The 16,170-nt window shown below is 49.1% G+C and overlaps 7 protein-coding genes across 7 annotated transcripts; 5 read left to right on the top strand and 2 right to left on the bottom strand.

Annotated features, from left to right (window-relative positions):
• Nucleotides 1–618: 618 nt before the first annotated feature.
• Nucleotides 619–1,546, bottom strand: UREG_02758 (GTP-binding protein ypt5; the record flags this gene model as incomplete). The annotated part of the gene is made up of 5 exons (XM_002543196.1): nucleotides 619–963; nucleotides 1,031–1,222; nucleotides 1,310–1,336; nucleotides 1,395–1,414; nucleotides 1,477–1,546. 5 exons carry the CDS (start codon nucleotides 1,544–1,546, stop codon nucleotides 619–621), a joined length of 654 nt encoding a protein of 217 aa, XP_002543242.1.
• Nucleotides 1,547–2,115: 569 nt separating this feature from the next.
• Nucleotides 2,116–4,346, top strand: UREG_02757 (uncharacterized protein; the record flags this gene model as incomplete). Its single annotated transcript, XM_002543195.1, has 3 exons — nucleotides 2,116–2,320; nucleotides 2,374–4,109; nucleotides 4,170–4,346. The coding sequence occupies 3 exons, from the start codon at nucleotides 2,116–2,118 to the stop codon at nucleotides 4,344–4,346; spliced, it is 2,118 nt and encodes a 705-aa protein (XP_002543241.1).
• A 514-nt stretch (nucleotides 4,347–4,860) lies between these two features.
• Nucleotides 4,861–6,548, top strand: UREG_02756 (uncharacterized protein; the record flags this gene model as incomplete). The annotated part of the gene is made up of 3 exons (XM_002543194.1): nucleotides 4,861–4,878; nucleotides 4,951–5,082; nucleotides 5,163–6,548. 3 exons carry the CDS (start codon nucleotides 4,861–4,863, stop codon nucleotides 6,546–6,548), a joined length of 1,536 nt encoding a protein of 511 aa, XP_002543240.1.
• A 626-nt stretch (nucleotides 6,549–7,174) lies between these two features.
• On the top strand, nucleotides 7,175–8,819 carry UREG_02755 (glycylpeptide N-tetradecanoyltransferase; the record flags this gene model as incomplete). Its single annotated transcript, XM_002543193.1, has 3 exons — nucleotides 7,175–7,728; nucleotides 7,787–8,570; nucleotides 8,622–8,819. 3 exons carry the CDS (start codon nucleotides 7,175–7,177, stop codon nucleotides 8,817–8,819), a joined length of 1,536 nt encoding a protein of 511 aa, XP_002543239.1.
• Nucleotides 8,820–9,392: 573 nt separating this feature from the next.
• On the top strand, nucleotides 9,393–11,493 carry UREG_02754 (uncharacterized protein; the record flags this gene model as incomplete). Its single annotated transcript, XM_002543192.1, has 2 exons — nucleotides 9,393–9,441; nucleotides 9,560–11,493. 2 exons carry the CDS (start codon nucleotides 9,393–9,395, stop codon nucleotides 11,491–11,493), a joined length of 1,983 nt encoding a protein of 660 aa, XP_002543238.1.
• A 245-nt stretch (nucleotides 11,494–11,738) lies between these two features.
• Nucleotides 11,739–14,070, bottom strand: UREG_02753 (uncharacterized protein; the record flags this gene model as incomplete). Its single annotated transcript, XM_002543191.1, has 2 exons — nucleotides 11,739–13,596; nucleotides 13,667–14,070. 2 exons carry the CDS (start codon nucleotides 14,068–14,070, stop codon nucleotides 11,739–11,741), a joined length of 2,262 nt encoding a protein of 753 aa, XP_002543237.1.
• A 636-nt stretch (nucleotides 14,071–14,706) lies between these two features.
• Nucleotides 14,707–15,630, top strand: UREG_02752 (uncharacterized protein; the record flags this gene model as incomplete). The annotated part of the gene is made up of 2 exons (XM_002543190.1): nucleotides 14,707–15,526; nucleotides 15,605–15,630. The coding sequence occupies 2 exons, from the start codon at nucleotides 14,707–14,709 to the stop codon at nucleotides 15,628–15,630; spliced, it is 846 nt and encodes a 281-aa protein (XP_002543236.1).
• Between the last annotated feature and the right edge of the window lie 540 nt (nucleotides 15,631–16,170).

Raw genomic sequence — 16,170 nt, 5'->3', positions numbered from 1 at the left:
TGCGCATGCTTCTACAAAACCGATATCAAAAAGCACTGAATATTATCATCATTGTCATTACACGAAATTTGGGGCAAAAGGATTTCCGCCTCAACGGACGCCTGTTCTATTAAAAGATGCCAGCAGAAAAAACGAGAAACTACAATCCCGCGCCCAAATCTGATGACAATAACCACTGGGAAAGCAAAGATGAATCGGCAGCCACATTCGTAAGAAAATAAAGGAAGCACATTAGACCAGTAAGTCCCCAAAATAACACCAGAGCAGCTAACGAACATAAATCACACACGCAAGAGCAAGACGCCATTCAGACATATGTCTAAAAACGCACCTAATGCTAAAAGTTCTCGAGCGCCGCGTCGACTGAAATAGCATCAGGAGCCTGCGGTATCTAGGGAAGCCAGGGGGTTGCGGCGCCGGAGGAAGAAAAGCTAGAGGAAGGAACCGATGCGGCATTTACTGTCGAGACAATTTTCCCTACTCCCAAGCAGTCCTGGCAGCTTCCCGAGAAGTTTGACAGAGAAATCCGAATGGCCATTGTTGGAAAAAATATTGAGAGTAACTGGGTGTACCGGGAGTAACAGAGAGATCAAGAGACGTTGCCGATATGAGACCAATTTAGCAGTTGCATCCTCCAGCCTGGGTATTGGTCGACTCAGGACGTAAATCCACGCCTGGGCGAGCGCTTGATCTCAAATTCCGTGGGCCAGCTTGATCTAGGGGTAGTTTTTTCGCGATGGCAGTAAATAGCTCTCTGACGTTTGTTGATGTTTTGGCTGAGGTTTCAAAGAACAGCAGACCAGCTTCGCGTGCATAGGCTTCGGCATCGGCGGCTTGAACTGCCCGCTTATCGGGACTATCTGTCACAAGATCAAGTTTGTTTCCCGCCAAAGCAATGATGATGTTTTCATTCGCTTGTCGCTGAAGCTCCTTCACCCAGGATTTCGCCTTGTCGAGTGACGACTATATAGGCCGGCAGGAGATTAGTATTTTTAAAGTACTGTAGGTCTTCCGGGGAGACAGATCATACCGCTTGGGTAATGTCGTAGACGACGACTGCGCAGTTTGCATTACGATAATACATCGGGGCCAACGATTTGTATCTTTCCTGACCAGCAGTATCCCATATCTCAAATTTTACGGTTGTATTCTCGTCAAGAGAGATAGTTTGGGTCAAAAACGCAGCGCCGATGGTGGATTCCCGATAATCGTCAAATTGATCCTAGCCAACCGATTCAGCACAGACCGCGGCACTTGGTAACCTTGCATCACCAGCGTGGAGTATCCAAAAACAAGCACCATCACTCACCTTTACAAAGCGCAAGACTAAAGAACTCTGAGGGAGCAGTCAGTATGATCACTCTGGATGCAGGGAAGCCGGGGTTGAACTGCACCTTTCCGACAGCAGACTCTCCTACAGATGGTATTGTTATCAGCTCGCAGCTATCCAAAGACAGCAAATAGCAAGAGGCATACCAAGAAGAACAAGTTTGAACTGAGCGAATCGGGCTCCAGGTCGGGCCCCAGCAGGTGCTCTTGCGGCCATCGCAACGGGTGATATGCGGGGTTGACAGGAGAAGTGAGATCGTGCAGTCGACGTGCCGAGACAAGAGTGAACAGAGCAGGTCTCTTTGCTTGAGGGAGCAGTGCTGAGCTCAGTTGGAATCAGCAGGCAAAGTGATGCGTGTTGTCATTCATCGGTTGCAAGTTCTGAAAGATGACGAACCAAAAGAGCTGCTTCCACATCAGCCACAGTTTAGTTGCATGCTAATTGCCACGGCTCTGTGAGCTGTATCGACACGCCAGGCTGGTGGTGGCACTGGTGGGATTGTGAGCCCTGAGATGTCCCGCTAACAGCTGGTCCGTGGGCAAACCAGGGCCTCAGTGCACATAGGCACCTTAGCTCCCGATAGTTAACCCGTTCCCTTAACTAGCTTATTTGCTCTCATACCAGCCTTCTGAACGAGAAAGCTGTCCAGTCTTCGAGTGGGTGTGTCGTGATTCGCAAAGGACTGATATCTCTTCACTGTTGATAATGACGGCTATCTAAATCCCTTGCCCTTCTCCGTCGTTATCTACCTTCGCTTCCCCGAGAGGAACCCAAAGCCAACCGCAATGGCGCCCGCGCTCCCCTACCGCGATATAAATCTCCTTGTCTCTCCTCGCCATTATGCGTTCCGGTCGGCTTCGTCAACGTCGGCCCCAACTCTCGTTGTTGAGAGGCCATCGGGCGACCTGCGACTCGATAATATATCCGTACAAGGCGCGAAACGGGTGTCCAGCATCGCAGGAATCTTGGGGATCGTCAAGTTGAAACTGGGTATGCTGGACTTTCTTGCCGAAGCTTTTGTTCTACTATGCTGACTGTCACAGATAAGTATATTATCATCATAACGAAAGCACGTCCGATGGGAAGATTGAGAGGTCATATGATATACAATGTGGTCGCAACCGAATTCCTACCACTCCGCGAACGACCGTTGCACGATCCTGATGAAGATACATACCTGTCTTTACTCAAGCAGTTCCTACAGAACAGCCCCATATACTTCTCCTACTCCTTGGATATTACCAACAGTTTTCAGCGTCAATCCCAGAGCGACCCATCTGCGCCACTGTGGAAAAGAGCCGATGATCGCTTCTTCTGGAATCGTTTTATCCAAACAGATCTCATAGATTTTAGGTCCGGGCTGTCTGATGGCACGGGGATCCGATATGGTCAGCTCTCTGATGTGGATCCTTACATATTACCTGCCATGTATGGAATGCTACGTATAACACCAACAAAGGTCAAGTCAACACCCTTTACCTTCGCTCTGATCACCAGACGGTCGAGGTATCGAGGCGGGACCAGATACTTCTCCCGTGGGATTGATGAACAGGGCCATGTCTCGAACTATAATGAAACGGAACAGATTATAATCCTTAACGATTCAACCGGAAGCCTGCCTGGGTTTGCCGGGGGAACCGGCATGCAGAATGGAAAGCTGAAGGGTGCCGGCAACAAAGACTTGCACGTCATGTCATTTGTGCAAACCAGGGGTAGTGTGCCAGTTTACTGGTCTGAAATCAACAATCTCTTCTACATTCCCCGCCTTCAAGTTCGCAGTGTTGAAACTGCAGTTCCTGCTGCACGCCAGCATTTTTCCGAACAGATCAATATCTACGGCGAAAACTATCTTGTGAACTTGGTAAATCACAAGGGAAGAGAGGAAAAGGTGAAAAAGGCATATGAACAGATGGTTCGCACACTGGTCACCTCATCCTCTGAGGCTACTGAGGCCGACCAATTGACTTCTGAAGAATTTCACATCGTCGACCCATCCCTCAAGAAGCAACAAATGGATAAACTTCACTACATCTACTTTGATTTCCATAATGAGACCAAGGGGCTTCAATGGCATCGGGCGGAGCTTTTGCTTAACCATCTTACAGATGGCCTAGTGCGAGGGCAGTATTTCAGTGGCGTTGAGCCCTTGGGTGAACCTTCAGGCCCGCTCGATATTCGACTTCTACAATCGAGTGTCGTTCGGACAAACTGTATGGATTGTTTAGACCGCACTAATGTTGTGCAAAGCATGCTGGGCCGGTGGATAGCCACACGCCAACTAGTCGACGCTGGTATTCTACAACCAGGGCAATCGGCAAGCGACGATCCTGAATTCGAATTCATGTTCCGTAATGTTTGGGCAGACAATGCTGATGTTGTCTCAAAGTCGTATTCCGGAACAGGTGCCTTGAAAACTGACTTTACCCGGACCGGCGAGAGGACCAAAGCCGGCATCCTTCTCGATGGCAACAATTCGTTGACCAGATACATCCGCAATAACTTTTTCGATGGCCCTCGGCAGGACGCTTTTGACCTTTTCTTAGGCACCTACCTGCCTTCGTTCTCTCCAAGCAGCAAATTGGTATTCGTGGATCGACGGCCGCTTGTCATCCAAGCCGTTCCATACATCCTTGCAGCCAGCATTTTCATGGTCCTCGTCGCTACTCTGAGCCGCAGGCTTCCTGATTCGGCCGCCTGGCCAATAAGGTTGTTCCTTATTTTTTGGATGGTCGTCGGAGCCTGGTGTCTACGTTTCATCTACTCCCATGGCATGTTATATGTGAGCTACTCCATCTATAACTGTTCCAACTAGAAATAGGCTAACAAAGGTCCTTGACAGGTAAACTGGCCTAAACTCAATACTCCAGCAGCAGCCACAGAGGGCTACCTTGACGCATTACAAAGAGCGCACTCAGATAAGGTAATTGGACGATTCGTACCTGCAACTCGGCATCAGCGCGGGTTCAGCAATGTACGGCTCGGCTACATGGAGGAAGGCAAGAAGAGGATAGAATAATTTTCCGCTCGCTGCGTGGCTCGGCTCTATTAAATTTGCCTTTCCATGAATTCCCTGATATATTTTTGGCATAACGCCTTGATAAAGTAATATTTCTTTTTCATTTCGTTGTCTATTTCTTTAAAGAGTGTACCTATAGTTAAACAGAATCTTCTTCGGAGGGTCTGAAAGCATTGTTGTAGTTAACGATTCGTGTCTGATCTCCGCTAGTGAATCGGCCATCGCTTCTATTGTTATGGAACAGCATACCTGTCATGCTTCAAAATATAAAGTACTGGTCGGCTTGTCGTGGTTTGCCCGACGCGCGGAAAAGCATCTATTACCAATTTACCATTGACAATTTCTGATGCGGAATTTATGCTTTGGGTCATCCGAAGAACGGGCCGAACAATCATCAGAAATATAAATCGATCTTCCAATGTCTCCAAGCGTTGTGGCAATGTACAGGCGTCAACCTCGAGCCTTTAACGGATTTGACTACTTGCCATACCTCACAGCTCGGAATTTCTCCAAAATGGGGCGCACATACAATGTTTGCTCTAACTCTTCCCCGTGAACTGTTGATTCGATAAACTTATCATGGCTGATAGCAGTTTGAACTCAGGATGCCATCACGGCACTCAACTCGCTACAATCAAACTACTCAATCGTCCAAAAGATTCGAAAATCAGGCGGACGGATGAACGAGACCGCATTGAATGAGATGGTAGAATGGTGTGAGAAAATCGGATACAAGGTGTGCGATTGAGGTCTTCTACGAACTCGTCTTCGCGCCGGGATTGCGAATGCTGACGTCTGATCATTCGTCATGAACAGCCGTCGGACTTCAACAAATTGAACTTGATCCATATCGCAGGTACCAAGGGCAAAGGCTCTACATGCGCGTTCATTTCTTCGATTCTCTCCCAGTACACCCCCGCGAGCGGGCGGCAAACCTCACAAAACTCGAATCTCTCGCCAAATTACAAAGTTAGCAAAGTTGGCCTATATACATCCCCGCATCTTCGATTCGTGCGTGAACGTATACAGATCAACAATACCCCCCTATCCGAGGAGCAATTCGCTCGGTACTTCTTCGAAATATGGGATCGGCTGGAAGACACTGCTCGGAAGGCTGGCATGGACCCGGCTGACCCCGCGACGAAACCAATTTATTTCCGATACCTCACGTTGATGGCATGGCATGCGTATTTAAGAGAAGGCGTGGACGCAGCTATCATAGAATGTGGAATTGGAGGGGAATATGATAGCACGAATATTCTGGATAGTCCCATTGTTACTGGCATCACGAGTTTGGGAATCGACCATGTTGAGCTTCTGGGGAATTCAATTGAACAGATTGCTTGGCATAAGGCAGGAATTATGAAACCGGGTTCAATCGCCTACACTGCCCCCCAGCCAGAAAGCGCTCTAGAGGTTATAAGGAAGAGAGGGAAAGAAAGAGGAGTTGACGTACACGTTGCGACGGGCCATCCAGACCTGAAGCCTGGTAATATTCGACTCGGCTTGTCCGGTGATTTTCAGTACAAAAACGCAGAACTTGCGGTGGCTGTGGCAACTTCATTCCTACGCGCTCGAGGAGCTGAGGGCGCTCCATCCTACGCTGACAAGGAGCCCCTGGCAGCACCGATCATACGAGGTCTAGAAAATACCCGCCTGGGTGGCAGATGCGAGATTAGAAAAGAAACAAACATTACTTGGCACATTGACGGAGGTCATACGTTGGATAGCATTGAAGCCACGGGTAGGTGGTTCTCTTCACAACCCTATACCCACAGCTCTCCAGCGGGAGGACATGACAAGCCGCAAGTCCTAGTGTTCAACCAGCAATCCCGTGACAGCTCGGCACTTGCAAAGGCGCTTCATGATACACTATCTGCGGGAAACTGCTCATTTACCCACGCCGTATTCTGCACAAACATCACATACAAAGAAGCGGGATATCAGCCAGATCTTGTGAGCATTAATACCAACGCCACTGATGTTGAGAAATTGAGTGTACAAAATACTCTGGCAGAGACATGGAGGAATCTGTCACCGAACACCACTGTTGTAGTGAAAGGCACAATTGAGGAGGCAGTCCAGTATGTGCGGAGTTTGGCCTCTCGCCAAGATGATACAGTCTCAGCTCTTGTGACGGGGAGTTTGCATCTTGTTGGTGGCTTGATTGAGGTATTGGAGACCAAAACCACACAGCAATAAGGCCGTATCTTGTTCTTCCCAAGGAGGGGCCCAACCATTCTAATATACTCGGAACGATGAAATACCGGTGGAGAATGCCAGCCCGATTTTAACCAGGATTGCAAAGCCGCTTGGGGAGAAACTATCATTTTTGCACCAGTGGCAGTTGGCAAGAAAGTAGGAGCGTATTGCTAGGCCTCAACACCTGCAAACAGGGCATCATCATTCAAATCTATCCATGGAGCACTCCTATTAATATATCCATCTGGAGTCGATGAATGTGATTACCTAATCTAGCTCCTATTATTATACGGTAATACCGTTACATATACATACATTCTCAGATAGAGCGATTACACGTATTGTTGGATAGTTGACGTTCTGTCGTAGGTGGCTTTTGTCGCAACTGGAGGGGTTGATGAGCCAACATTCGCATCGCTGTTTGATCAATAGACACAAGCAGTAAGGACCCGGTACGATGGACGCGCTTGACTTTAGATCTGAGGGAAACTAACTGATTATTTAGCCCCATTTGTCCCCGTTTCTTTAAACAGACTGCGCATTGCCTACGTTATCTATCGCCGGTTCAACAAGTCGCAGAGTTCAATCACTTTGATCTGCACCTATAAGGCATTCAGAGTCAGACAATGGAGGATACCGCTCCTAGTGATCCCCGTCGCGATGAGTCTCCGCCTGCGCACGATGACTCCAGCGACAAGAAGAAGGGAAAGCGCAAGGCCAAGGGCGAAGAGCCAACGAAAACGCCCGCTGGAGCGAAATTGACAGACAGCATGGCGGAGACTCTATTGGAAATGAATCCTGCGCTAAAGAACGAGCTGGCAGGCTTGGACAAAGCGAAAGCTGCGGAAATGCTGCGAAAGATGGATATATCGGAATTGCTCACGGGCCTCTCATTGAATCAAAAGAATCAAAAGGATATGGCTTCATTCAAGTTCTGGCAGACGCAGCCTGTGCCTCGCTTTGACGAGAAGAGCTCCGCCGCAGATGGACCGATTAAGGAAGTCAACGTGGAGGATGTACCGAAGAACCCAGACCCGCTAGTCGAAGGGTTTGAATGGGTCACATTGGATCTCAACAACGAAAAGGAGCTGAAAGAGTTTTATGAGCTGCTATCAGACCATTATGTCGAAGATGGAAGCGCAATGTTCCGTTTCAATTACTCGCCGGATTTCTTGAATTGGTGAGTGCAAATGACCCAATCCCGGTTCTGTGTTTGGTCCTGTTAACGTACGTCAAAGGGCCCTAAAAGCACCTGGATGGAAAAAGGAATGGCATGTCGGTGTTCGAGCTTCCAAATCTGGCAAGCTGGTTGCCACTATTTGCGGTGTACCTGCGGAGATCGTCGTGCGCGGGCAACCGATCAAGGTCACGGAAATCAACTTCTTATGCATACACAAGAAATTGCGCTCGAAACGGTTAACACCCATTTTAATCAAGGAAATCACTCGGCGATGTAACCTCGACGGCATATTCCAAGCTATTTATACTGCTGGGATTATTCTGCCAACGCCAGTTGGTTCCTGTCGGTACTATCACCGTGCGCTTGACTGGCTGAAACTGTTTGAGGTCGGTTTCTCCGCTCTTCCTGCAGGGTCGACAAAAGCCAGACAGATTACAAGGAATCACCTTCCAAGTAAAACAGCCACGCCGGGTCTACGACCAATGCAGAGCAAAGATATCGATGCCGTCCATGATCTCCTTAACCGATATATGAAACGCTTTGACCTTGCACAATCATTCAGCCGACGGGAAATCGAGCATCTATTCATCCACAAAGAGAAACCTGGGACAGAGCAGGTCGTCTTTGCTTATGTGGTCGAAGAGGACGAAACGCATAAAATCACCGACTTTGTTTCTTTTTATTCCCTTGAGTCTACAGTTATTCACAGCGAGAAACATAACTCGATCAGAGCTGCATATATGTACTATTACGCTACAGAGACGGCTTTTGCGGAAAAGGAAAGGGGCTTACGAGAAAGACTGACAGGGCTCGTCAACGATGCCTTGATTCTTGCAAAGAAGGTAATGTCACAAATCGTCGCTTTGGGGCGCATGGCCACTAACAACCTTTAGGAACATTTTGACGTATTCAACGCCCTGACCTTGCACGATAACCCGTTATTCCTTGAACAGCTCAAGTTCGGTCCGGGAGACGGTCAACTTCACTATTACCTCTTCAACTATCGCACGGCCACTGTTGCTGGTGGTGTGAACGAAAAGAACTTTCCCGACGAGAAAAAGAGAGGAGGCGTGGGAATTGTCCTCGTCTGAACTCCCTCTTCCAACCACTTCCACGGGGGCGTTTCTACGAGCATCCAGATTGCTGGGTTTTTTTGACATGATTCATACACTATCCTATTCTTACGTAGCTTAAATTGTATCCCCCACAGTCCATGGCCTTTGTACTAGCTTCAGCTTGTATTGGTAGCGAGCATATTGAAGTTTTGACTGGGTAGCTGCCCTGCAAATCCCAAGCATTAAAGCAGATCCTGCCTCAAATCCATGACGCTGTTGGCTAGACTTTTGACCCCGGACTATGATGTCACGGGACATCCTGGGGCTCCAAGACAACATCCAGTGCAACCGACAGCAAGGTGGCGCGAGGTCTAGACTCGAAGGCCCAATTCCATAGTTAAACTCCTTCAGTGTCAGAAAGGCGGTCTTTGTTCAGTCAACACTCAACAAGATCCTTTGCAGCAAAGATCATTTCAGGTTCGGATGCCATCTGTCAGCCTCTACGGCCAGCAACACTTTCTGGCGTGATATCTAGTGGTTAACTACCTGTGCATGCCGAGACCAGCTCAGAGAATTGAATGCTCTCGCGTTTCCAGTTAAACTGACAAAATGGGTGCTGGTCAATCAACCACGACCACAGAGGGTAGATCGTCTCCCGGTACGTTGAAGAGTTCGGATCACAGCCATCTTGTCTACCTGCTAGTTTTCTTCATGTGCTGCGCAGATAATCAGGACATGCCATTAACTATGAGGAAATGTGCTTCACTGCAATTTAGAGGAGATGAGCCACTTGCTGGCTCAGCGGTTTGCTTCGAAATGCTTTACGCCCCTCGAACTCACCCATTTAGAAGACAACTTCAACTCACAGGCTTTGGACGAGCATGGCCTTCGATATTGGAACGAAGAGATCCTGTCACGCTTTTTGGGAATACCAGATGGAGCAGGAGAGAAAGCCAGTCCGCAGACTGATGCCACACTTGACGCTGGCCCCGTTTTATTTCGCATGGTGTCTTACCTGGGAGCATTCCCGTTCCATAACACGCTCGCACCCAGCGTCCTTACTTATGATGCTATCGTGAAGGTCATCGTGCTTTTAACTGAGAGGTATGGACGAGTTCTAAAGAGAGGTCGAAAGGATCGAATGAAGCTGCTGTTTGGGAGTTTGGCCGATGTTGGTCGTACGCAGACAGAAAAACAGCGAGAAACATCTCAAGTCGATACTAAGATGAGCAGTGATGAGGCCTATAGTACAGACGGGGCCTCTTCTAATATTACGGGATTCAGTATTGATGCACCTGCTAATGATGGAGAGGAGGAAGACGACGATGATGATTTAGCCCTGGCTGCTTTGGAATCCTTGGACGCAATTGAAGTATTCAAGCATGATCAGCGCCTTGATCGAAGCGTGTACAAGGCACGCATTTCCGTTAGCACGTTTCGGAGACTGCTAGCCCTGCTGCTCGTTATCGCACCGCTGCATCCCATGGGACGACGTCAGATGATTCAAACAGATGCAGAGTCAATCGACGCAGTTCAGCCCAGTTGGATAGCATCATGCAGCCTTGGAGATGAAGCCAACGGCGATGGCCATTACTTATCGGACTTTTCTAGGGTTATCACGACATCTCTTCCATTCCTCTTTGATCCACTAACGCCGCTTTTCGAGCATTTCCTATTCAGCAAAAATCTAGATCTATCGAAGCGGAAGGACTCACATCAGAGCCATGAGGAATCGAACTCACCATCCCCGCCTCCTTCGCCTCATTTGGAGTGCGTCTTCCTCCCAGGCCACTTTGAGACGAACATACTTAACTCTGCGATCCTATCCCACCTCTCATTCTTTCTTTCCACTTCATATCCAATCCCCAATCTTTTCCGCAATCAAACCCGTTTGCACCCCGTTTTCTCTTCGGATTTCCATGGCGAATCTCTCACGGCGTTTTCGCATCATGTTTTGACCTGGCATGCCCCTAGTCTTCTTTTATTGAAGGGTGTAACCGGCTCGTCTTCCTCGAAACAAGAGACTGTTTTGGCCGGAGCATACCTGCCAGAGCCTTGGAAACGATCTACAAGCCCTCTTTCCACCCCGATGTCAGACTTTCTGGATACTTCCAGATTCCCTTGTCTTTTCCAGCTCCTACCAACCCACACCGTCCTCCAAGCAGCGCCGGCTTTCAAGTCCCTCAAATCCAACATGCCCGTCGTTTCATTCTCCACGAATTCTGGTATCGCCGTCGGATGTATGATTCCCCCTTCTTCACGCACATCACTAAACAATGAACTTCAACCCCGACCCAGCGGTGGAGGTAGTCTGATCATCGATCCGGCCCTTGAGAACGCCACATTTTACGTCTCTGACGGACTCCACGGGGACGGAGTATTCCTCCCTCCAGGTCTTTCGCCCTCGTCATCACTCTCACTCTCAGCATCAGCAACATCCTCCACGATGTCTATATCCATACATTCCATCGAGGTATGGGGCGTGGTGCCCACGCCAGCGGAACTGGATGCGAATCTCGATCCCAATTCCCCAAAGGATGCTATTTCGATGCAGAAAGCGATGTGGGATTTTGAGGCTCGGGAAGCTGAAAGAAGGAAGACGATCCATTTGAACGTTGGCGGGGGTGATAGTGAGGCGCAGACTGGACGGGCGTTGTTGGAAATGGCTGGAATTATTGGCGATTCGCAGTACAGCCCGCGAAGGCGTTGAGGAGAAAATGTGTGTAATGAATCATGAATGCAGCCTATTATTCTCAGATTATCTGTGGTCTGTATAGCCGCCATTTTTATTATCTGAAGAGCTCGTTTTCTGCCGCACTTTCGTGGGCCATCCTAACTAATCAATCAAGCGGGATAACATATTGCTTAAAAACGCTCCACTCATTATGTCATAAACAAGCAGTCGAAATCACTTGCTTCTTTGAAGCTGTATCTGGCGATACCTGGCAAAGAAACTTAGCATCTCAGGGGAACAAGCCCAGAGGGAGCATCATAAAAGTCCTTCAACTCTTCTTCGACCTCGTCCGGAGCCGGAGTACTTTCAGAATCTCCAATCTCGCTCCTGGCTCTACTCCTGCTGCCGTTCCCGGCATTGCCATGCTTGGGAGTACTAGCACCTCCACTTACTTCAGCAACTTTGTCGTCGTCCGCCCCATTTTTAGTGGCCTTTTCGCGCGGCAATCGCATGGCGAGATATCGAATGGGAGCGCGTTCGATTCGGTCCATCACATTGTTCATGTATTGTTGGACTTCGACGAGCGGCTTGACCACCCGCGCTAGAGGCTCGAGGACACGCGAATTGCCCGCAAATAACCGCATTGTAATTGGTTGATAGTATTCTTTATATGGTGGTTCCTTTGAAGAGGCATCGTCTTTCGTTCCGGAAGGACCTGGGGTGGCGGCAGGTTGCTCGCCCCCCTGTGATGACTGTACTGTTTGCTGAGAGGTCGATGGTTGAGGCGTGCCTCTAGGAGAATCTACGACTGGGGTGGGGGGAGCGGGGATTGCAGAGGCTTTGGGCTTCTTCGTCTTCGGCTTGCTAGTCCCAGGGGGAGCCGCATCTAGAGGTGTTCCAGAAGGGCCAACCTTCTTGACGACAAGGAACGAAGCTATAACTTGCATTCCCGGGGGAATATAGTCAATAATCATATTTTCAGGGAGAAGATATCTGTCCCCCGAGGTTGTAAGCCCGGAACCCGCAGGAGTAATGAATTCGAAAACTATAGCCTTGATATCTTGTCTTGCTGGTTGAAGCGGGGGTGGTATCCTTTGCTGATGAATATAAGAGCTATGTGGTGGCTGTTGCGGAAATTTGGACCGGATGGGTGGAGTGGAGGTTGCAGAGCGAGGTGGCTGCGCTTGGGGCGGGATGGAATACTGGCCTGGGGGCACAGGATGGGGCTTGGGTTGGGGTTGATAGGCAAGCGGTTTAGCGGTAGGCCTAGCGGCTTGCTGAGGGCCAGGTGTTTGAACATTAGGTGCAGGGGACATGTTAGAATGTTGCGGAATGTAGGCTAGGTTGCTTTTTGGGGAATTGACTCGAGAGTCCTGTTTATTTCGGCTCGCAATTATCGCATTAAGCTCATCGATATGCGCCTGAAACGTCCGCAACTGCTCTTCAGTTGCTTCACTCGATGCCACGACGCGCATGAGCGCTTTTAATTGGGGATTCACAGCAGCTCTTGTGGCCAACATTTGTATGACAGGATCTGTGCTACCTTTCGGCGGCGGCGGAGACGGATCTAGAGACTTTTTGGGAGGAGGGGTAGGGCTTGGTTTTGGTTTTGGTTCGATAGACGAGACATGTTGGCGCGAAGGAGGCCGCGACGGAGGGCCAGGGGGAGGGCCTGGAGGGTTAATCTGCCCCGCCTGTTCGCTGGCAAGAGGTTGGTTTGGAGGGGGGCCAGGAGGTTGAGAAGTTTGCGGGGTATGCGAAGGGGGAATTTGAGGGCTCGGAGGGATTTGAGGGGATGAACGAGGAAAGGGTGGTGGCGGAGGCGGCTGGTATTGGTGAAAAGTGCTTGGGCTGTTTGGCGCCGTATATTGAACGTGAATCAAAGGCTTTTGGATTGGAGGAGCGACATATCGTTGCTGCGGCTGCAGATTGCGCACAGCGTAAAGCATGACTTCAAAATGGTGAGGTTCGATCACGATTGTACACGGTCCTAGCTTGGTCATCGATTCTTTGGGGGGGTTCGGAGTCGTGGGCTGCGGCTGGCCCTTCTTCCTAGAGGGCTTGGTCCAGTATTTCTCGAAAATACAATCTTGGAGCCATTTTGTCTGTGAACGATGGAGGGCAGCTGCGGCCACGGAGCTAAGGAAAGTAGTAACTCGGTTAGAATACAGTGGCTGACCATCCAAATTCATCGCAGCCAGAATCTCACCTCTCGCTGTAGGATTGGTAATCTTGTGTATAAAGGGTCGTTGATTGAGCTTTGCCTAGGGTTGGTAGCGGTTCTCCTACCTTGATCTTTGTTGGTAGAGATTCTTCAACAGGCCCGAGGAGCTGGGGAATCTGTGCAGGCGTTGAGGCCTTCCTCTTCGCCGGAACCTGGCGTTGCGGCGGGCGGGCGGAGGACTCTGATTTGCGTGATCTCATAGCTGTGGCGGCTCGGAGCCTTCGTGTTTCTGCCATATTCTTGCATACCGAGATTGCGGTGCTTCCGAGGCGTGAGAACGGCTGTTGTCGTGCACCACTCTCCTGTTCGTCGGCCAAAGTTGACGCGACCGAGAATGGAAATTGTGATATCACGTGGCGGATAGCGGCAATAGAGTTTAAGCTAGCCATAGACTTCAAGCTAAGGAATGCTAGCCCTGATTACATCATCCCGAGGATATAAAATCTCGCGACGCATCAAAAGGAGAACTACTTCAGCTCTCACGACAAACTCGACAAGTTCTCCCAGATCGTGGCCATGGTGCAGCTCGCGCCAATTTTCAAGAAGGCCTACTGGTTTCTTGCGTTCTGCGGTCTCATATATGTCTCTGCGATCTTTGCGCTGACATATCCTGCCGTCCAACGGGGGTGAATCTACCTCGTCCTCCCTTCACCCTCGCTAGACGTTAATTACTGATTATCGCGCCAGTGTGTTGTACTCACATGGGATAAATCCATCGAGATTCTATGATATCAATGATGTCGAGAATTTTGGCTTCTTGAGTACTTTGTGGTCCTTGGTTTAGATAGCGAAACGTCTGGGAGTCCTAACCCGAATCAATAGAATCTCAAGTGCAGCCCTTTAATCTGAAAACGCCCGATAATGCCACTCTGTATGCATGGCATGTGCTGCCGCTCCATCTTTATAAAGAGCATGAGAGTGAGCTCCTTGCCCATCACAGCCATGGCGTAGCGGACGATGTAACCAAGACCGTTGCTTTCAAACTGCTCCTTGAAAATCCGAACGCTCGAGTTATTGTGAACCGTATGTCTCACTTTCCATTGCCAAATGTGAAGCGGTCGACACTGATAATAATAATCATAGTTCATGGAAACGCCGCGAACCTTGGTTCAGGCTATCGTCCGGGCATCTACCGCAACTTCCTATCAATGTCAACACCATCTCAACCCGTCCACGTGATAGCGTTCGATTATAGGGGATTCGGAATCTCTACCGGTACGCCTACCGAAGAGGGCTTGATCACGGATGCATTAACCGTCATAAATTACCTTACCTCACCCCCTCTTTCAATCCCTTCATCCCGGATTGCAGTCGCAGGTGAGAGCCTTGGAACAGCCGTCGCCGCCGGACTTGCGGAACGGCTTGCTTTTAGCGACGTCTCTCCTGTCAAGTCACTTGCTGGATTCATGCTCGTCGCCCCATTTTCAAACATTCCCAAACTCCTGGAGAGTTACTGCATCATGGGAATACTTCCGCCAATCCTCTCGCCATTGATGGGATACCCCCAATACCAGAAATATGTTCTTGAGCACGTCATTGACAACTGGGATACTGCGTCACGCCTCGCAAGGCTAACCGGAATATTGTCCAAATCTGACTCTGATGAGAAGTACAACAATAAGGACTTCCGTCTCACAATTTTGCACGCTGCAAATGACCCTGATATTCCCTGGCGCGAAGGCAAGAGGACATGGGAAGCAGCTGTTGGAGGAGAGCAAGCCTCCCTGCTAGGGACTTTCGTCGAGGAATCAGCTCCTCATGAGAATGCCACTGAAGTCAAGGTTTGGGAACGAAGGGTGGGATCTGGATTGAAAACAGTGAGATGGGAAAAAATACGATATGGAGGTACGTTTGCGAGTTCTCGTTTATCACTGTTGGTACGAACCATCCTACCATTTGAGTTACTTACATATCTCTTTACAGGGCATAACGAAAATAGCCAGCCTTAGCCCGGCAGCCCTTGCAATGATGAGATTGTTTGATGGAAACTGAAACGCGGTGTTATTCTGAGGCCTTGTAGACAGATATCGCCAATCAGCGAAACTGTTAGAGTAAACAATCTATAGACCGTATTTAACAAACTGCGTATAGACCCCAGTCGTATTGCGTTCGAACCATAAAAGCAATATCCATATCTATTTGGAGCGGAGAGCCTATAATAAACCCAATAAATCTAACCAAAATCCTTTTCCACGGATCGTTGTCCCGTCCGACTATTAAAAAAACAGAGGAGAAACACAAACGCTCCACATGCAATTCAAACTTAAGATGACGCCAGGACCTAAAAATCTATCCTAATTCATCGGAAAACATAAAGATCTAAAGTAAAATGTGTAGCGGAATTGCGGGACATATAAGAAAGAGAACAATCCATAGGTGGTTCGCCTGGATCCCCGCCCCTTTAGCCGAAAGAAAAACACGACAAGGTAAACTACATCAGGTGGAAGGTAAAGATTAGATGTACAGCAGGATATCATAAAAATGAATAA

Source organism: Uncinocarpus reesii, genomic scaffold (assembly GCF_000003515.1).
Source record: "Uncinocarpus reesii 1704 scaffold_1 genomic scaffold, whole genome shotgun sequence".
Classification (NCBI taxonomy): Eukaryota; Fungi; Ascomycota; class Eurotiomycetes; order Onygenales; family Onygenaceae; genus Uncinocarpus; species Uncinocarpus reesii.
Note: the sequence above shows the minus strand (reverse complement) of the source record. Positions and strands in the feature narration are given on the sequence as shown.